Here is a 21864-nt window from a genome sequence, read left to right as displayed (position 1 = left end):
CTATAACCATTTCCACTATTTGCTTGGGTTGTGAGTTACACAAGAATTACTTGGAGTATAACGGACAATTGACTTGGGGTTGGAGTTTGTGTCGTTTTTTCAAATTTTTCTCACTTGTTTAAACTGCTTCCTTTCATTTTTCACTTATGAATTTCTATTGTTTCGAGTTTCGTTGGAAAAAAAAAAATAAAAATTGAATTCAAATTTTCGTTTTCCTCTGAAACATGTACAAGCCAAAGTATTCTAAAACAATTTCGACCACCTTCTAAATACTTGCTTGCTTCGGAAGTTGGCAACGCTGCTGCGATCTTCGCTTTGATATAAAGCAAAAAAAAAAAAAATATAAAAAATTTCATCGGTAGTCGTGTCATCAGATTTTGCATACCGAGTACATCGACCACTCTCATGAATTAGAGATTAAAATATAGAAGTAGTTGATTATTAATTTTGTCTTCCTTGTCCGCGTCGATTTTTTTCGTTTCATCTTTCATTTCTTTTTTTTTTTTTTTTTTTTATCGTTGCAAAAAGTCATCTGACGTTGTTCGTACGTCAGAAGCTCACGTGATCGTCTCGCACGGTCTTCATTTATTAACGATTGAATGGATCGTTCTCCTCTTTGACGAGAGAGAAAAAAAAAAAAACAAACAAAATCGAATTATAAATTGAAATTAACGACGGGGCAAATTTTTCGCTGGTGTAGGTTTGAGAATTCAAAAAAAAACCGAAAAAAATTCTCTTCTCTATTTCGGAATCACGCGTCGTGCGAAAATATGACATAATACTTCGATAAATCAAACTCGTCAATGCTGACGCGATGTTTACGGCTTTGTAAAGTGAAGAAACTTCGATCGATATGCAAACCCGTGTCCTGAGATGCCGATAAAAAATACAAACAAGAAAAAAAAATGCTTCAATTATTAGCAATCTGTGGCTGTCTCAGCGCCGTGTGTCTTTGGTGCGGATTAGTTTCCATATGGTAATAAATTTATTTCATTTGGCAGAATTTGAAAACACCGATTCTTCCTTGTATCTTTTCTTTTCCACGATCATTTAACCTAACAAAATCCTAACCTGATCCGAAAAAATTTTCGTTCTTGCAGTTGCCCTGGAATAGCGAACCGTGTTTCGAAATTGTCGAAAAAAGATTCCCACGTATGTCAACGGGATGATAAAAAATCTAGCCGCGAGTCAACGGCGAGTTTGAAAAATAATTGCAGGGATCGTTCGTCGGCGAGAAAATCGTCGGGAAACGTTTACCGCTGCCGAAGTAATACGGCAAAAACTTGTAGTGAAAAAATCGAGAGAAGAGGATCGCTGAGGGTGAAAAAATGCAAGGGTCAAGAGGAGAAGGTCGTCGTAATCGGAGACACGGAACACGCCATGGTTTGCGAAATAACCACCCTTCCAAAGGGGGACACGGAGCTTTTTGGAAATGGTCAAAACTGCGATACCGCAGCTTTGCGAGAAACTTTCGATCATCGTCTTCGTAGGCGCGTCGATAATTGCACGAGTACAGCGTCGATTCCATCGTCAAACTTTTCCAAATCTTCCGACGGTGCGAAAATTATCAACAGTTGCAATTGCACTCCAAGAGGAGACTCCGTCACATGTTCTGTAAAAACTTGAGATCATCGTTGGGTCCTCCAAAAATTGTTTTCGTTGCCTAACGCGAGAGTGTAATAAAAATAATGTGGACCGAAAATTCCAAAAAAGTTTCAACTTACTTTTGCAATTTATCAGACGTTTCCTTTTTTCTTTTTTTTTTCTTGTTTTTATAAATCGAATTCAGGTCTTGCAGAAACGCACTTTTGATTATCAATTCACGAATCGGAAAAAAGTTGCTTTTCAAAACATGGTTTTTTTTTTTATGGTTTCTTTCATACCGAATCTGCGTTTCAATTTTCAACAATTTCAAGACAGACGTAATTTCAATTTCAAAGACGACTGTTTGCGTCGAGTGTGAGTAACAAGTTCAGTGAAATCAGTGAAAATGTCAAGAATATCGTGCTAATCGCTAGTCCGCACTCTGCGATAAATGAAGGAGGAAAATCATTTTAAGGAAACTATTTCTCACTTATGATCCGCAAAAGTTTGTAATAACCGCGAATTGATTTTACATATTTTTATTCATATAGATTTAATTTTTTAATCTCCATTCTTGCATAACGGGAAAAAATATTGTCAATATTTTCTCTAATTCTAGGCGAAATTTTTTTATCGTTAAATACACGAATCTGACGCTTGGTAATGTTTTCACATCTGGAAGAGTCTAAACTGTTTTTAACAAACTATAAATTCAATGCTAAAAACTAGCAATTATATGTATATAGAAAGAACTATTGAATCTGTAATTGTAAAAGAAGATACCTGAACGGCTTAAATGATACAAATTTTTTATTCAATAAAATTTGTCGGCTTTAACGAATGATATCGAATGTTCAATCACTCTGGATAAGTATCGAAGCTGAAACAACACGACGCTTGAAGATTTTTGTATTTTAAAATCAGCCCCGTAAAATTTTCAATCCAAGAATCGTCGATAAATAAGAAATTTTTTAAAACTTTGATTCGTTCCATTTCATTCCATCAGATATCAAATAACCTCCATTTGCGTGGTTAAAAAACAATTTCCAAAAAGCAGTTTATAACGTCAGAAGACTGAAAAATTATCTCCGAACAACGTTTCTAAAACCGTCGACAATGGGTGTGGGATATTTTCCAGCTACGAATGGATCTTCGATTTTTCTGCAAGAAATCCTTCTAGCCTCGGTTTGAATTTCCGGTCTAACACCATCGGCAATATCAGCGAGTATATTTTCATCGGAATGGATTTTCTCGTCGGTTTCATCGGGCCGATTTTCACCCTCGAAATCGTTGCTTTCATCCTTGACTCGAACCCTCTGCAAACGTTTCTGTTGTTCTTTTCGTCGCGGATAAAATAATTCTGTGTCTACGGGAGAATTGTCGGCAAAACTGCGACCGATTCTCTGACAATGAGCCTCATTTTCCGGGGGTAAAAACAAGCCCCGATCGGTTTCTCCAGGGCCCGATGATTCGTTCCTACGGCACTGAGGCCGCGTTCTTGATTTCCTGACAATTTTGACAGTGCATTTTGCTGGCTCCCGATATCTGATCGGTACAGAATTAATTCTCGTTCTAGTTTTCTTCACATCGCAATTGTTCACCGATGATTTACACTTATCGATCATCCGATTTAGCCGCTTTATTCTCGTGTTTTCACATTCGGTTTTCACGCCGGTTGTTTTTTTAGGACAAACCGTGCAACACGCGTCCGAGTCTGATTCTTGCAGGTTTTTCAGAAACTTCGGAAAACTGTTGAGGAATAATAAAAGCGCGGTGATTCATTCGTTTTCAAGTTTATTATAATTAGATTCGCCTAAAAGCTTGCGGAGTAATAAAAAATAGATTGAACGGTTTTCAAATCTCCGGCACAAATTACCGAGAATCAAGTCTCATCGTGAGATCCTTGATTTATCGCCAGGATTGATTGAGATGTCAAGAATTTGTAGAATGAAAATACTATCATTGAAATTTCGCAGCATTTTTTAACATGCTTAAAAACCTTATCACACAATTTGCTGTTTTCATTTATGCACGTAAATTTACGTACTAAAATCAATTATTCTTTTGTCCGGTTTAACTGAAATTCAAAAGAAAGAAAGAAAGAAAAAAGAAGAGAAATACTTTTTTTTTTTAAGCTTTTAAAGATTATTTTCAATTCATAAATCACATTCCACACGTTTGTTTATTTAATATAACGATATGCCGGCGAGTGTTTATTAAACGCCTCTGCCTAAGTAATGTATAATTTAGACGAAAAAGAAATATGCTTCACCTTAAATTCCGCGACGTTCCTGAATCTTGTAAGCAGAAAAAAAAAAAGAAAGAAAATAGCGGACGCCAAAATCAGTGACAAGAGTCAAGCCGTCCAAAGACGGATAATTTGCATAATATGAAGTGACCCAACAACCAGTTTCCCGAATTGTTCGAACATAAAAACAGAAACGAAGGATTGATAAAACGCTGAGTTAAAAGACGGTGAAATAAATTTCGTATAAAACGCAATCGTTGAAATGATGCAAAGAACATCAAGTCTTTGGGATATTTTTTGAACGGTATCAAGAGATGAAAAACAAAAAAAAAAAAAAAAAAAAGAAAAGAAAGAAAAAATGGACATGGTCAAAACTGTACGATAATTGCAATATACGCATACGACATTTCATAAATACCATAAAGCGAGTAGTGTACACCATAGGCACGTGACACAAGCGCAACTGCATAACGCTAGACCGTCAACCATATCTTAATTTCACCACTCGTAAAGTAACAGATTTTTTTTTTCTTGTTCTATCAAAAAATTTTCTCGAATCGAGGTTATTCTGAAAAAAAAAACCAAAAAAAAAAAAAATAAAAATCCTGTTCATTGACAAAATTGAAACATATTATTATACATGTATGGTTATGAGTTTGTAAAACGTTACTGTTCAAATCGATTATCAATCACCGCACAGGCTGTGTATCAAATTATTCGTCTGTTTAACGATCGTAATATCGATCGATATATATATCGATCGATAATCGTCAGTATGAAAATCGCGTGGAGGATTAAAATCGTCGTTGATTGCAAAAGAATTCCTGAACCTCGCGAGGAATGGAAAGAAAACTAAGTGATGTAAATAAATAATGAGCAAAAATGGATGTAAATTATTGTCGTCATTTGGTGACAATTGTTGACGGTAAAATTGTTTTCAAAAATATCCACCGACAACTTTTCCACGCTAGAACAAAAATATCCACGAGTATTACCGAACCTCCGACACACCGCTACTTCGATTCGTAAAAATGCTCGAGGTCCTTGCTCTCTGTGCAGGATGTGCATGTGTCTCCTGTCTCGGGTGTGCAATTGCCACGGCATTAACGTGAGTATGAAAAACAAGGTGAACAAAATAAAATAAAAAAGAAAAAAACAGCAATCTTTCCCAAGAGCAACATTCTCGCAAAATTATTTCTCCCCTTGTTTGCTTTTTTCCTCTGTTTTTTTTTTTTTTTTTTATTTTTCTAGCAGGTTACAGAAAAGTAAACTTCGAAGGCTAAAGAATTTTCGTTCCAAAGCAAAAAAAAAGTACGTAACAATCGAAACTGGATAACGAGGGTATTCAAATTTGCCCGTAAAATTTTGAAAATTGAAAAGTTGTTTCGAAGAAAATTAATTCTCTTCCCGGCGGACAGTTGACAAGTTTTTTTCCTGTAACGGATGATTAATCCAGGGCAGTGACAAACATCCGGAATAATGGCATCGATCGATAGAAGATTTTTTAGAAGAAAAAAACTCTCTTTTTATTAGAAGCGCTTCTGAAAGAAAACGAAAAGAAAAGCATGATTTTTTCTTTTTTCTAATTTTCAACCGTTCGATCCCAATTTTCCGGATGTACTTCACTCGCCTAGATTAATTGTCCAACTTTCCGCCGACGTATTTGTTTTTCTTTTTTTACCATCTCCTCTCCTTCCTTCTTCAAAAAACAAATTATTCGTTGAAATTGATCTTCTTCTTTTTCTTTTTTTTTTTTTTTTACTCCATCATCGAAAGACAACGCGAATTTTATTCGTTCTACGTTTAAAATCAGGTTTATCTTGTATTAACGAATGTGAGCAAAGAGTAAATAAATATACAAGTGTTCGACGTTCGCAGTTGTCCTCGGATCTCGAACGTTATATCTCCTCAGTGTCAAGAGCCCGGAAATTGGTGAGTGGAACTTGCATAATATTCCATTGCCTATCTGCATGAAATAATGTATGCAGTACATTATCCATATGTATGCAAATGATAGGTGATATGTTTTTTTTTTTTTTTTTTTTTTTTTAATATTTGTCTCTTGATTTTGTCAAATACCTCAAAACTCTGAATATGCATCAGACAATGACGATGATAATGATGATAATCAATATGATTGTCACGGTGAAATTTATTTTTTCCAATCCCGTTGAATAATTCATTCTCAATCTTTTTGCTTATTTTTTCGTTCCTATTCTCACGTTTTCACGTATTTTGTTAGCTTCACTTTTATTCACCTGCAATAACTGAGAATAAAGTTTCGAATTTCGTTAGTTCTTTTTTCACATGGGCTAAAATTTTTCTATTCCAACGATTTTCGCAACGTGGTAAGAATAATTTTTCTCTTCGATTCAAGCTTGAAAAAAAAAAAAAAAAAACGACAAACCGGCAGCTTTATTTTCCCCGTGTAAAATATCGCCTCTGGACTTTAATCACCGCATTTGTTAATTAAATCTGATTGTCATTGAATGCGTGAGGAATTTTTTATTCACATTGCGCAGCTACGAATGGAATCCCTGTAATCACGGTATGAATTATTCCGGCAATATTCCACATCATCCCGTGATAATTTTCCCCATGGAATATCCGTCGTGTATTAATTGGAATTTTCGTCCATCGATATCAAGTTCAACTTCCGCCCTGCAGTCGCCTTCAATAACCGGAAGTTGTTCTTCGTCGACGACTAATAACAGGTTTGATATACCTAGATTTAAATTTTTTCCCCGCATTTTTATCCTTTGTCTAAATTATTCTTTCAACATTTGAAAAAAAAAACAAAAAAGAGAAAAAAAAAAGAAAGAAAACTGTTCTACTCGACAAAATTCTTGCTTTTCATTCGAGTAGTTTCACTGCGAAGGATTGACCGTGGACAATATTTTACGAATTAATAGAAATTCAATTCGAGAAACGTAAAGCACTTGCTAAAAATACGTCCAAAATGTTTCACGAATCAAAAAAAAAAAAAAAAAAAAAAAAACTGCAAAACAATCAAACGAAAAGTGTTTCCCATGCATTTCGCGATCCCCAAAACTGCAAGAGAACTGAAAAAAAAAACAGAAAAAAAAAAAATAAAAAATATCCCCAACTTATTTCTCGAATGAAAATAAAAATTGTTTTTCAAACCGTTCGAGTTGTATAATTTTCCGATTCATTGGTAATGTTTTCACAGTTTCCTTTCTTCGTTTCTCAATTTTTTTTTTTTTTTATCTTTCAATCGTTCGCACACCTCTCGAGACTCGATTCTTTTCAGACGTCGTGAGTTTCAATTTTATAATATAAGAAAAACGTAGCGCGACGTCGCAATTTCTCGTTATCTCTGAGTGCAGTTGCACATCGTTGGGATACGAAGTGCCGTTGAGGGGGAATGAAAATGTCAACAATATACCGGACGAAGTTTCATCGGCACCGAATGGCGCGGCAAAGTCTCAAGAAAAAGTCGAGAACGAATCGAGGCAAGGAGAATTTTCTCCCACGCCACCGCCGAGACTTAAACGCAATCGGTAATATAACCGCAGCTGTTTTATATTCAGTCCATATGTTTGTCGATAAATTTTCCAAAAAATCATTCCACCAAATTCTGTACGCAAATACGGCCTTCGGATTTTTGAGTTTTTCTTCTTCTTTTTTTTTTTCACTCTCAAGAGTTCTTCACATTATTTAGATGTCAGCAAAGAAATTTTTCGAGTACAAAAGATCTCTGACTTCGGTTAATGGGGCTTTTCGTAATTAGTAGATTTTACAATCAAAATTGAACCGTTCAAAAAATGCCTTAGGAAAAAAAAACAGAAAACACGATTTTCGATCGGAAATTTTCTGAATTTTACGAAAAATGATCATCATCTTTTTCTTACTTGCAATTTGAAGTGAGAAGTTGAAAAGAAATGAAACTCAAAATATCAATTTCACCATTGTTTCCATAGTTTTTTGAAAATCGGAAATTTTCTTCTGAAAGTTATGAAAATCTCCGACGAAGATCATGTCTCAATCACAGTTGCGGTCTAAATACCAACAAAGCGCTACAAATGACAAGTGATCGTCATTTTCCGATTATTACATATTATCGGATATTAAAAAAAAAAAAAAATGAAGAACTCGTAGAAAAAAAACGCAACGAAAACTTTTGCGTACGGGATTTGGTGGAATAGCCCATATATATATAAAGATTCTTTGTTTTTTTATTACGTTCAACTCTGTTGTGTTGCTCAAAAAACAAAGATTTAATTAATTAATTGCAAGTTCTGTTTACATTATATAATATACAAAAACTTTTACCCCAACACAAAGAAACGAGGTGTGAGTTTTTTGTTTAAATTGTCAATTCCTTTTTGTTTTCAATCTCAATTGTATGATTTCTATTCAAATATTCTTATCACACGCGATATCATTAATTCTACACGTAGTTCTGCTTTCCTTGGTTCTATGTTGTGCATAAAAAAATTGAAAATAACACAAAACCGATAAAACTTGCAGCGTCAGATCCGTGTTGAAATCGAAGTTGAAAAAACGTGCGACTGAGATTAGAAATTTTTCAAATTCGAAGCAAAAGTCGTTCGAATTTCATCGAGGATCAGGAGCCGCCGGATATTCACCGGACGAATTTTGTGCCAAACATAAATAATCATCGTACAAATTTGCAATCCAATTGTGCAAAATTATAAATAACCACGTATTGTGCGGTTAACAAACTGTCGAAATTGAAATATAAATTTTTCGTTCCTTTCGTGCAAACAATGTTTTTACGACAGTAATATAATTCCAGTAATTTTGGTTAAAACCATAAAAAGAAATATAAATAAAAACAAAATCATGTTTTCCGGTGTGTATAAGATGATGTGGTATTAAAAAATGAAGCCTCTGACGTCACATCCGGCACATTAAATTCCTTTCTATTTTTTTTTTTTTTTTTTTGTCTCAATTCGTTTATTTATTCTTACTACATATACTAATTATTGCGGTCGGAATTTCTCTGCCGACAATGTGAAAATATCAGGATAAAGAATTCTCCGAAGAGCGCCATAATCGAGTCGCGTAATATCCGCCGGATATGCGAAACCCGACGTTGCCTCGTTTGCTGTATTGACTCTCTTCTAGTACCGGAGAGATAAAAAATTGCAGCTTAACTTGATAAATTGACAACGAAAAAATAAAAAAAAAAAAATAAAACCCCAATTCTCACGCTTCAAAGAAAGAATAATATCCAATTCGAATTTCGGGCTACAAATTTTCAGATCCGTGGTTAACGATATTAAAGTCTTCGGATACGATATTACGTGAAAATATGACGATTTTTTTCATTTAAACCACTATAATGTATCCACCATTAAAATTTTTGGAAGCCTGACCTTGGGTTCGTTATCGGTGATCCAAAAAAACGTCCGGCTACCAATTTTCACAAAAATTGGAATATTTTTAGATTCTTTTCCATCATATTGGATCGCCCATTTTGGATTTCGCAATCTGACTTCAAATTTGTGATCAGCCACCCGACAAACAGTCGAGTAAAAATTTTCATAAAAATCCAAATGTTTTTAGTTTTTTTTTCAGCTTATCGAATACGCCAAATTTAAATTTTCCAAATCTGACCTTAGATTCGTGATCAGTGATACAAAAAACCTGAGGGTACCAATTTTCATTCAAATCCATTCATCCATTTTCAAGATATCATCGTTCGCATTCGATTTTTTGAAATTTTGTTACTTGCATAATTGAAAAAGTACCGAACCGATCAACGCCAAAATCTAATCAGTTCTAAGTTTGAAAAGGCCGCGTCGATTGCGAACAAAATCATGAAAATCCGGTAATTCGTTCTCGAGATATCGTAGAACAAAAAATGTATCCACACATAAATACAGAGATCCATCCGAAAATTATCGGAGGTGATTCTCTAGGTTTTCAAACGTGGAGGTCTGGTCAAAACTCAAATGTTCATTTTCAGGGTGGTTACAATAACTTCTCTTTTTCTCTGAAAACAGAGAAACGTGAGGTTAAAAATCAATAAAAATACTGGTAAAAAAAAATCAAAAAAAAAAAAAACGAGAACGAGAAGAAAGAGAGATTTTTCATTTTCCTTACGGAGATTCAATCCAAATAGATAATAAGTGGAATATTCCCCAACGTGAAATGAGAAACTGTTTTTATGACTCGAACGTTGCTCAAGCACGTGAATGACTTAGTCGCGTCGCGTGTTCTTTGGTCCCATTATTTTAAATCACCTTTCGTAACCTGAACTGTATCCCAGCTCTGAAACACGTTTTTTTTCTTAGTTTCTCAACTCTTCAAACGTACAGCGCATTTGGTTTTTAACAAGATAATTATTTGAAAAAAAAAAAAAAAAAAAGACAATCGTAATTTTTTTATCCTGCAATCAGAGAAATTATACAATGTGGTCTTTTTTAATCGCCCTAGGTGAATATATCGAAAACTAGAAAAGATGCAAGAAAAAGTTTAATTTAAAGACAAAATGAAGAATGTAGAAGGAAGTGGGTATTAAATTATTCAAAAATTCAAACAAATGTTTCAAAATTTCGCGCAATTTATCAAAATTTTCTCAATTTCGGCGGAAAATGGTCGAGCATTTCACTTTTCAAAAATTTGTCCAAATTTTGTCAAAAATTTTACGGTTATGGTCAAAATATGTGGAAAATAAAAATTGACATTAGCTTATGATACACGTATATAATATGTAATATATTCATTGATTCGAAATAAATAATTTATCGCTCAATATTCAACATTTTAATTATCATCCTGCAACTGCCGGTAGAGTTTTTACAATTTTGTCGTAATGTAATTTTGCTCACTATTCGTCAGTCTTATTTCATGCGTGTAAATTTTTCATTTATTTCTTCTCTTATTTATTGATTTCTCTGTAAACGCGACAGTTATATATAGTATATAAACCCAAGGAAAAATTATTGAAATATTACCGCAAGAATATTAACAAAATTTCTATAACATCATACCGATGAATGTATAAACCGCATTATTACGAACATGCGTAGATTACAATTCGCAAAGAGTAAAAATAACAGGAAAATAAAACAACGAACAGACTGAATTCTAACTTCGTAATATCTGTGGAATTTTGTTGTTGTACATATTGTACATGTGTATACATATGTATACATTATATTCGTTATGAAAATCTTCCGACAAATAAAATTCTGTTTTTTATTTCAACTTCAAATACAACGTATATTATTTATGTCAGATCATTGGTTATCATCGAAATTTAGCTCAACAAATTTATTTATTTATTTATTTTTTCACAAGTTTGCATATTTCACTACATATATATTTTAATAAAATATTTCACCCACATATAAATACCTAAATTTTTATTGAAACTACTATCAGATTCGATAAATCAAATATTCTCTACATCGATACGGGGTAAATATTTTTAAGTAATCATCGTTTACGCATAATCATAATAATAATAACGAATGAAAATAAACAACGACGTTGTTAATTTCGTCGCATGTTTTCCGTTCATCCAAGGTCCGGAGGTTTTTGCATTGTAATTATTTTTAACTTGCTTTTATTTTCTCGCATTATATTAAAACTTTTTGTTTGTTTGTTTGTTTGTTTGTTCGTTCGTTCGTTTTACCCTGTAAAATGCGCACGTGTAATATATTATTATTACATACATTATTCGACTTGCATACACGGTCTGAAAAGTAACGAAGTACGAACGTTGCGAAAATCTGAAATACCAGCAGCATTACGTGATCGTATGTTAAGTTGATTACAATCTATGACATAGCAACTGAGTTGGCTATATAAAAATAAACAATTACTAATAAGATGCTTATTTACAGCTTTTGCCTAATAGGAATTTCATGCGTGCGAAACTGAAGGAAAAGAAAAAAAAAAATAAATAAAATGGGCTCCAGTTTTCATGTTATTGTAGTATTGTTAAACTTTAGATATTGGAAGAAAAACAAAAATCTGATTTTTAACGTGAGTATCGATTTTTTGAGCGAACCGTGATATTGTCTTATTTTTTTTTTTTTTTGTTATCAACACATTGTGAAAGATATAAATGAAAATCGGGTAAAAAAATATTATGTAAAATTGAATAGTAAGCCTGATATGATCGATTTTCGAATTCCGCGAGACTGAATTTAAGTGAAATTGTTGTTATTTTCATCAATTGCCTGAAAATAAAAAAAAAAAAAAAATAACGAGAGAATCAGGTACGATAAACAAGAAGCAACGATCCGAGTTTAAACTCTTGTTTAAAATTGAATGACAAAATTTGAACGTACGTTGTATTTTTTATACGTTTCTCCACAAGCTAGCAAAAATTTAAGAGGACAAACACACGTGTGTAATTCTAAAGGCGGGAAATGGATAAAGAAAATACAAGTCAGAGTCCGAAGAAGGCGATAATATAATGGTGGGAGGCAATTGCCAAGTCGGACGGATATATCGTTTGAGGTAAGAGAGTGTCGTTGAGTAGAAGTCGTCGGACTTCGCGAAAGGTACAATCGCGGATCTGCTGTGCTTAAATAGCGAAAAGGAACGTCAAATCTGGGATAAAGGAAAAGAAAATACGAAAGGATCTCGACGAGGCGATTATTACGAAATCGGCCAAATTTTTACCGTTAAATACGACAGGATATTAATTATCGTTGAGAACTGCTGGGAGGAGGATTATTTTTCACACTGAAAATAACCTGAATAGTAAGTTGGAAAAAAAAATATCGCATTTTTTAAATTTATTTCTTTGTTTTTGTTTTTTTTTATCATCTTTCTTTCAACACACACGATACATTTGTCGGGAATATTATACAGATGAAAAATATGAGTGTTTCGATTATTTTGGTAACTTTGTTGCAAGCTTTGGAAAATCCGGCACGCTTGCGGATTTATGAATTCCAAATTTTCATCAATTTCGACGAGAAAAAAAAAACAAAAAAAATCTTTTTCTCGTACGTTGATTAAATTTCCTGCATTTTGTTGAGACAATCTCGGTGAGAAGGAAAAATTTCAGTCTTTTTTTTGTTTTGTGATTCTTCGATATCCAACTTCGATCGTTGCAAAAATCCAACATTTAAAAAAATTTCATTCTTCAAAAATCAGCTTACGTTACGATTGACTGACGTTTGAAGAAAGAACAAAAAGACAACTTTGCTTTTTACTTACGTTAAAATTTACCCGACAATTGTTGAAATTATTTTGTACAAATTATTTAAAAGAATTGAAAAAAAAAATAAATAAATAAAAAAAAAAAACCCCCCGAGGAATAGACCACGCGTAAATAAATCTGAGAAATTCTCTGCGTACGGATGAATTAAATTCGAATCAGACTCTGTTGACCAATGGTAGAAGGAAAAAATTACACTTCAACTCTCACTTTCGTCCGATATAATCAAGTTCACTGCAATTATAATATACGTATAAAATAAAAGGCAACGCTGTCGAGTCGGACATCCTGTACGTAGTAAGCGAATGTTTATAGTTCGTTAATTCCGTGATTTTATTTGCACGATGTGTCATTATATTCATATATTATACATATAGGGCATTTCACATCAAATCAACGAGTCATCGGCCTGACCTACTTGGAATACCGATGACCAATGGAATTTTTATTTTTTTATGTTTTTTTTTTGCTTCTTTCGACAAAAAATAATACATATAATTTTTACAAAATTTTCCCCCACGTTTCAAAAGTGTGGCGACCACTCGTAAAGCGATGAAATTAACCGTTGATATCAAGATCGAAAAAACGTTCATTGTAAAATCAGTAACTCGAAAAAACGCATCTTTTTTTAAACGTTTGTTATTTTTTATTTTTTTTTGGAACTTCTGGTTTTGAGAAAACAAAAATACGTCGAAAAAATTTCACGCTTTTGACTTCCGCAACGTTTACAGAGCGGCGATGAGGGTTAAAAAAAAAAAAAAAAGCAAAGAAAAATTTGCCGTTCAATTGCCTTCGTTTCGTAATGCTGAGAAAAGTTACAAGTACATAAAAGTGACGGTGAAAATATTTGTAAATTAGTAAATTTGCGGATCGTTGTACTGATTCACAAAAAAAAATTTGTTTTTCTTCTTTTTTTTTTTATTTTTTACATAAATATTCTCTGCACACGTGCAATCGAACTATTTATCGCCTATTTCAAAATTTACAAAGCGACGTATTTGTATTTGAAACGTTACAAACCGTGCGTACGATCCAATCTCGCTTTACATCGTTCAATAGCTTGATTTTGGTCAATTTGTATTTCACGACACGTGCGGTCGACTTTCTACATAATGCGAGCTGTTATAATACTAGCCACGCCGTCAAATCACTGACTTCAAATAATTGGTAATGGTAGGATTATTTCGTTTCGTGTAAGACTCAAAACTGTTGTACAAAATTTCGCTGTGTTTTTTCGATTCCATGTTTTTTTTTTCCATATCACGGATTTCCTTACACGAGAATGATTGAAAATAACCGATTTTCCATTAGATCGATAATTTTTTTTCCCTGTTAATCGAATGTAATCGATTATTTTTCCTCAAAATCGGTTTTGCGTCTTTTACACCCACGAACGACGCAATATAATATCAATGTATCTAATTAAAGTATCAATTATTATCATTGTCTTACTTACTAAGAACCTATTTGTATAAAATAAGTGAAAGATAAACGAACATTTTTTACCTGAAATTGAAAAATATTTTCAACGAAACTATAAATTATGAAAAAACTTTTAAGCCATTAAGACTACGTACTCAAATTTGCGAAATTCTAGTTTCAAATTCCCCGTTTCAAAAAAATACCAATCAATCGATTAATCGATTAATTTTCACCGATTCAATCGAGTCGTGTTCGATTATTTTTTTGGACTCGACTAATCGATGCGTCGATTATTTTTAACTTAGTCGCCATTCTTTGCCTAAATTTAATGTTTATATTATTTCATATGCTCATTGATCCTAAACTTCTAACGACTTGAAGGTAGACTGAAATTTTTTTACAAAATTTCATTTGTTATAGTAACTAGAAAAATTCAGTAAGACAGGTATCGTTAAAGAAACTGTTTGAATATTGTTGTTCATTACAAGCATTAAATTTTCGCAACAGTTGCAAGAAAATATAGCAAGAGTGATCGTAATGAGAAAGAACAGCTATAAAACTAATTTTCATTTTCTGCCTAGAACAATATTTTTCGATTGTGGTAAAAAATGAAAATATTTAAGGATCGATCGGTAACCGGAACTAAAAATTTCTCTCAGTGTATAATTCCTTTCTACATGTTATCTGTAACATAACAGGTACGATTTTACGCATATAATGTGTACAGTGCGGTATTACGTACGCGTATTTAGACTGCTTTCACTTTCGCGATTTTCCCGTTCGAGCCGATTTTTCTCATTTTTTCACCGCGCAGACGAGTTTCAATCACGTAACAACCAGCGATTTCACACGTACCTTGGTGGGAGTGAAAAACTAGAACGGCCGATTGACAATAGGACGAAAATGTCGAATTTTCAAAGACGTGAAAATCCAATTCGTAGGATTGTCAAAATTTACAAGGTTCAGGCACAGAAAATTGAAAATATAGAAATTCGAAGCACAGATAGACAAAATATAAAAATGCCGAAACACAGAACGGTATAATTTAGAATCCGTAAAAGATATTCTACGTTATCGATACGAATTCTGACGATTCTACATTTTGGCATATATTATACATTCTGACCGATCGATTTTTCACGGGAAATATTTGCCAACCGATTACAGATTGCATAATACGTCTACATACGATTTTAACCGTTATTACAGTTTGCACGACCGACTGATCGACAATTTTTCATACTTATCTTATCTAAAATTATGTACACTTATGCATATATGATCGCGTACATAGACTTACAAAAAGCAAAGATCATGAAAAATATCCCGCGTTGCAGCAACTCGTCAATCCGGTATTTTGTAATTTAAACGTGGAGTGACGTGGTTGTAGGTGCGAGTATGCAGAATTACTTACGATCAGTTGAACGTTAACAACTTCGATATTTCATTGAGAAGTGCGAATATTTGCAGACAACGAATATAATAAAATTATATATTTCTTATATTCATCAAACGTGAATTAGTTTTTTTTTTTTTCTCAACTTAATTCTCCATCTTTTTCGAATTACATATCATTACGTCGTAGAAAATGGAGATAATTTTGCAACTTCGTCGAAAATTGAGATGGTATTTTTCTTTTTGAAACAATACCGTATAAACTTGGGTTATTTATTTATTTATTTTTTTTTTTTCTCTATAATCTGACAACAGATTTGAAAATCAAACAAACGTATCGAGAGAAAGGAAGAGAGAGAGAAAGAGAGAGTGAAAAATGACGCTGCTTCCGCCGACCGTGAAACAGCAAGAGCGGATTGATCAGGAAATGAAATGGGATCCGGAACAGACACGCAAAGATGTTGCAAACCTGAGGGAATGGCTTGTTAAACAACGGCACCTGCCGCAGCACATTGGTGAGTTAAAAAACCGCGAAAGAATTTGAAACAAGCGGCTTTAGACTGGCCGTGAGCCAGCCCAAGAAATTCTCATTCTAACAATGCAGATTTGTAGTTCATAGAAAAGAACAAAAATAATATCCAATTCGAATTTCGGGCTACAAATTTTCATATTCGTGGTTAACAACGATATCGAAGTCTTCAGATAGGATATTACACGTGAAAATATGACGATTTTTTTCATTTAAACCACTATAATGTATCCACCATTAAAATTTTTGGAAACCTGAACTTGGGTTCGTTATCGGTGATCCAAAAAAACGTCCGGCTACCAATTTCTACAAAAATTGGAATATTTTTAGATTCTTTTCCACCATATTGGATCGCCCATTTTGGATTTCGCAATCTGACTTCAAATTTGTGATCAGCCACCCGACAAACCGTCGAGTAAAAATTTTCATAAACATCCAAATGTTTTTAGTTTTTTTTTCAGCTTATCGAATACGGCAAATTTAAATTTTCCACATCTGACCTTAGATTCGTGATCAGCGATCCAAAAAACCTCGCGGTACCAATTTTCATTCAAATCCATTCATCCATTCTCAAGATATCATCGTTCGCATTCGATTTTTTGAAATTTTGTTACTTGCATAATTGAAAAAGTACCGAACCGATCAACGCCAAAATCTAATCAGTTCTAAGTTTGAAAAAGCCGCGTCGATTGCGAACAAAATCATGAAAATCCGGTAATTCGTTCTCGAGATACCGTAGGACAAAAAACATTGGCCAGACTCTAAACTTCAAAACGTGAATATCTAGTGAAAACTCAACTTTTCACTTTCGGGATGAAGAAAATAACTTCCGTTTTTCTGTGAAAACAGAGAAACGGAAAACTAGAGAGAAAAAAAAGAAGTAAAAAAGGGAAAGAAAATATATGCAAATTACTGTACAACTTGAATCGATGGATATTCAATTTTAAAAAAGTGACAAACAGCTGTGCAGTTATTTAATTTCCATAACTTGTTACATTATACATTAAAATTGCTTGTACGAATGAGTAATTGCATCGAACGTGTTTCAGACGACGTGAGACTGGAGAGATTTTTATACGGTTGTAAAAACAGCCTTGAAAGAACAAAACAGATGTTGGACAGATATTTCACAGCCCGTACCGCATTGCCGGAATTTTTCGCCGCCAGAGATCCACTGGCAAACGATATTCAGGAATGCTGCAAAGCAATGTAATATACAAATTTCCTCCCTACAATCTTATAAGATAGAAATTCCTTTTACGAAACTGTCGGTGCAAATTTCTCTGAAGAGATAAAAATCAACGCTAACATTATCATGGCAGGACAATTTATCCTATCTGTGTATTATGATAAATCAGGGAAGTAAAAATAATTAAAACAAAAACAAAAACAAAAATGGATTGTAAAAATATAATTCTCTGTAAATATCTATATTCAACGTAATTGTTGCGTCGTTTTCAAAAAAAAAAAAATTTGTCCCCACAGACAATATTTTCTCCTCCCATCGCTGACTTCCGAAGGATATCGAGTCACGATTCTTCGCCTCGTCGATACAAGATTGGAAAAGTTTTCCCTCGAAACAATCACACGGCGCATCCTCATGGTTATGGACACAAGACTGGTTGAGGAATTTTCACTCTCCAACGTCATGATCATTGACCTTCAGGTGAATACCCATTCATTTATATTCAACATTTCAATGATGGATTTATTCGTGAAAAATATTCCCGTGTCAGAGTTAGAAGTGAAGGGAAAGAAATTTAGAAAAATTAAAAAAAAAAAGAAAAAAAAAACGACGGTTTGCGTTAATTCAAAGTACGGAAAATTTAACTGAAACTTTATACAGTTTAGCGGCAAAGAAAAAGCATCAAAGCTCTTCACGTTGAAAAATTAATTTTTTTTTCCAACATTTATAAATTATTTATCAATTTATACCAATATAATATGTACAGATTCTGTGAATCCGGATTAGCGTTTAGTCAAATATAAATAGAAAGAAAAAAATAATTTGTAAACACAAACGTCGAATCCGAGACTGTGTTTGGCGATCTCGTTAAATCGGCAGACTTGCCAAAACCGGATATAATTTGAACGTTTGACGAAAAAATATCCTTTACCAAAGTCAAGTTCAATGTAATTCGCACGTTTTACACATTGGTATGTATTTAAGTGTGCAAATTTTGGCTTCGCGAACCGATTTTACACCAGGCGTTACAGAATCAGTTATCGTCGAAACGTGTCAACTCGAATTGCAAACACACTCAATGTCCTTTTTCACCTTTGATAAGCGAATTGGGTTTTTTATTTCTCAGTTTGTTTTCCATGAAATTGAATTGTATCGTATCGAGGAGACTAAATTTTATTAAAATCAAGGTACTTTATGTAAGAACATGATAATAATTAGCTGACGAGAATGAGAATTGAAATATCGACAGGGTTTCAACGCCGGGCACATATCGCGATGCGTGCCAACGCAAACTGTGATGCGACGCGGAATGGTCGCCACCCAGAACAGCATGCCGTTCCGATTAGCCCGTATCCATTTTCTGCACACACCGTCTTTCATCGGAAACGTATTGGCGATGATTTACCCGCTGCTTAAAGAGAAGCTCGTCGACAAGGTGAGAATATCGTACCTAATACGTCAGATTTTAAAACGTGACGATGTGTCGTATAGAACTGTGATTACAGCCGCCTCTCGATAAGTGCCCGCTTTCGGGGCTGTTGGTCAAAGGAGGAAAAAATAAAACTCTAATAATCTAAAGAATAACGTTTGACTTTAAACCGTTGCGAAAAGCTGTATAGAACAGTGATTACAGCCGCCTCTCGATAAGTGCCCGCTTTCGGGGCTGTTGGTCCAAAGGAGGAAAGAATAAAACTCTAATAATAGGAAGAATAACGTTTGACTTTAAATTGTCGCGAAAAGCTGTATAGAACAGTGATTACAGCCGCCTCTCGATAAGTGCCCGCTTTCGGGGCTGTTGGTCAAAGGAGGAAAGAATAAAACTCTAATAATAGGAAGAATAACGTTAGACTTTGAATTGTCGCGAAAAGCTGTATATAACAGTGATTACAGCCGCCTCTCGGTAAGTGCCCGCTTTCGGGGCTGCTAGTTAAACAAAGTAAGAAACAAAAACTCTTCAACTACGAATAATAACGTTCGATTTTAATCTACCGCGGTAAGTCATATCGAACGGCAAACACAGCCGCATCTGTATAACTGCCCGCTTTTGGGGCTGTTGGTTAAAAAAAGAAAGAAACAACTCTGCGAATTGATAAAAAGTAGAATTCGTCAAGTGAGAAATGGATATTACTTGCACCTTGCAGTAAGTTACAAAAATCAATGAAATATTCCGATCCTCTCGTTATAGTTCCGTTTTCACACCGGTGGCGGTGAAGAATTGTACTCGTACATGGACAAGGATATCCTGCCGGCCGAATGGGGCGGAAAAGCTGGAACTTTCGACGAACTGAACGGTAATTAAATATTTATTTTTTTTTTTGCATTATGTTAAACATGCGGTATAATAACGTAAAACTACTGCACGAATATCATTATACCTGGTATTTTGTAACGTGAGAAAGTTATGCTATTCGACACAAGTTTCAGCCGCGACGCGTGTCGGCAAATTGTGAAACGATAATCTTGTTAAAACATATCGATGCCATGGTTGTGTGGACATAAACGTTACACACCTTATTTAAAAATCAAACATCACCTCCGTGGCGGAAATGTTTGAACAGAAAATTCTGAGATTTAAATACTTGTAGGATGTTACGACGTATTGCCGACGTTTGTTTAAAGTCAGCGAAGGTTATACGATATACTCTCAATTACGATTGTAAATAACGCGAAACACTTCATCGCGGGAATTCGAATACTGGAGAGAAGAAAAGAAAATATATTTTTACCAGTGCGGATTCAACGTGTAAAAAACTTTTTTTTACGACGAAAAAAAAATCACCTGCAATTTTGAACACGATCGAATGAAATTTTGGAAACATGGACGTTTTTTCTGCGTTTGTATATCGCTTGGGGCGAGAATTGAAAAATCATGAACTTCGTTTCAGATGCCTGGAAGAGGAAAATTGAGAAAAACAGAGACTGGTTCCTCAGGGAGGAGAAGCTTTGCCGCACAAACGAGAACGCTCGTTTGCCAAACTCGAAATCGTCCCTAACTTCGGAATTAAACGGAATCCAAGGATCTTTCAGAAAGTTGAACATCGATTAAAACGGTTCTAATATTTTTTATCGTGTTAAAATCGCAACATCAAATTGAGCAATATTACGTTCGATTTCTTTAAACTGCGTATAGATATAAGTAATTATTGTGATAATTTTGTAACACTTCTTGAGACATTAACTTCACGTTCATAAAGTAATATTGCAAAAAACAACAAATTCAGACAATAATCAGTGGAGGAAAAAAAAAAAAAAATATACGTCGATCTTATTCTGATGCAAACTTTTGTTAAAATTGAAAACGGCACTTCGAATCAATGTAACTATATAATATTATAAATTGCTGTCGATAACAATTATTTCATTGTGATCTTTTGTTTGCTTTCTTCCGTCCATCAATAAATAATAACTCAAATTTATATTACAATAATTATAACATCACCGGTGTAGTTAAACATATCGTGGTTCATAAATTAGTGATTCGTGACTTAGACGAGGTCAAAAAAGTCAAATCTCAATTCTGTATTATAGGTATATAGATATATAATGACCGTTTTAACGGATCGTTTAAGAAATCATCAAAACACTAAAAATAAGTAAATAACAAGAATAATACGAATAAAAATCATAAAGTGTAAAATGAATAAGTCAATAATACATGTTTATTATATACAACTATAAAAGGACCTATACACATTACTGTATTCACAGAAATTATATTACACACGGTATAACCCACATCTCACATGTAAAGTTGAATAAAATTTGAAAAGTGAAAAATATTTGCCAGTAAAATAATTCGTCAATTGCTAACCCGCTGGATAATGGCGAGGTGAAATTTCAATTACCGTAAGTCGCGTCAAATCTGCAATTTCGCGAACCGAGTCTCGCAAGCTCCGGCAAGCCTCGACCGATGGCAGTAGCTGCATGCAAGCCCGAGAGTCGAAAGCTCGACGTAGGTTATTCGCAAGTTCTTCGTTATCAGCCAGACCTGGCAGTTAAAGCTGCGCAAGGTATTTTGAATTTCGCGCCGGAAAATAAAACTGAAGAAAACATTTGAAACGTGATATAATTTTTTCGTTCGTTTATTGAATATAATATAACCGTAGACTCTTGCTTCGAATTTCGAATTTGACGCCGTAAATCATACACACGAGAGGAACGATGAGGAATATATTACAGATCTTCACGAGTTCTAACCTAAAAATTTTTTACAAAAATTACAAAACAAAAACAATCAAATCGAAAGCATACTTCTTTCACTTGATTGTGTCACTTTTGAATGACACGATTTCTGAGGGGAATGTTTTGAAAATGAGAACAGGCGAGGA

At 34.0% G+C, this 21864-nt stretch overlaps 1 protein-coding gene across 2 annotated transcripts; it reads left to right on the top strand.

Annotated features, from left to right (window-relative positions):
• Positions 1-12296: 12296 nt before the first annotated feature.
• LOC124177715 (alpha-tocopherol transfer protein-like) lies at positions 12297-21180 on the top strand. 2 transcript variants are annotated; one of them, XM_046560406.1, is made up of 7 exons: positions 12297-12541; positions 16137-16336; positions 17400-17559; positions 17836-18016; positions 18786-18971; positions 19722-19827; positions 20422-21180. In XM_046560406.1, exons 2-7 carry the CDS (start codon positions 16198-16200, stop codon positions 20580-20582), a joined length of 933 nt encoding a protein of 310 aa, XP_046416362.1. In that variant the 5' UTR covers positions 12297-12541; positions 16137-16197; the 3' UTR covers positions 20583-21180. The 2 variants fall into 2 exon arrangements, with proteins under 2 accessions (XP_046416362.1, XP_046416363.1); XM_046560407.1 differs by having other exon boundaries at positions 16127-16336.
• The last annotated feature ends 684 nt before the right edge of the window (positions 21181-21864 follow it).

The sequence above is a fragment of the Neodiprion fabricii genome, chromosome 3 (genome assembly GCF_021155785.1).
Source record: "Neodiprion fabricii isolate iyNeoFabr1 chromosome 3, iyNeoFabr1.1, whole genome shotgun sequence".
NCBI classification, from domain to species: Eukaryota; Metazoa; Arthropoda; class Insecta; order Hymenoptera; family Diprionidae; genus Neodiprion; species Neodiprion fabricii.
This window is presented reverse-complemented; position numbering and strand designations above follow the sequence as displayed.

What these genes read in the sequence shown, in the direction of transcription:
- LOC124177715 (XM_046560406.1), top strand. Translation starts at nt 16,198, where the DNA reads ATGACGCTGCTTCCGCCGACCGTGAAACAGCAAGAGCGGATTGATCAG. An exon ending in CAGGAATGCTGCAAAGCAAT is followed by an intron (nt 17,560 to 17,835) that starts GTAATATACAAA and finishes TTGTCCCCACAG; the next exon opens with ACAATATTTTCTCCTCCCAT. An exon ending in AACTTTCGACGAACTGAACG is followed by an intron (nt 19,828 to 20,421) that starts GTAATTAAATAT and finishes ACTTCGTTTCAG; the next exon opens with ATGCCTGGAAGAGGAAAATT.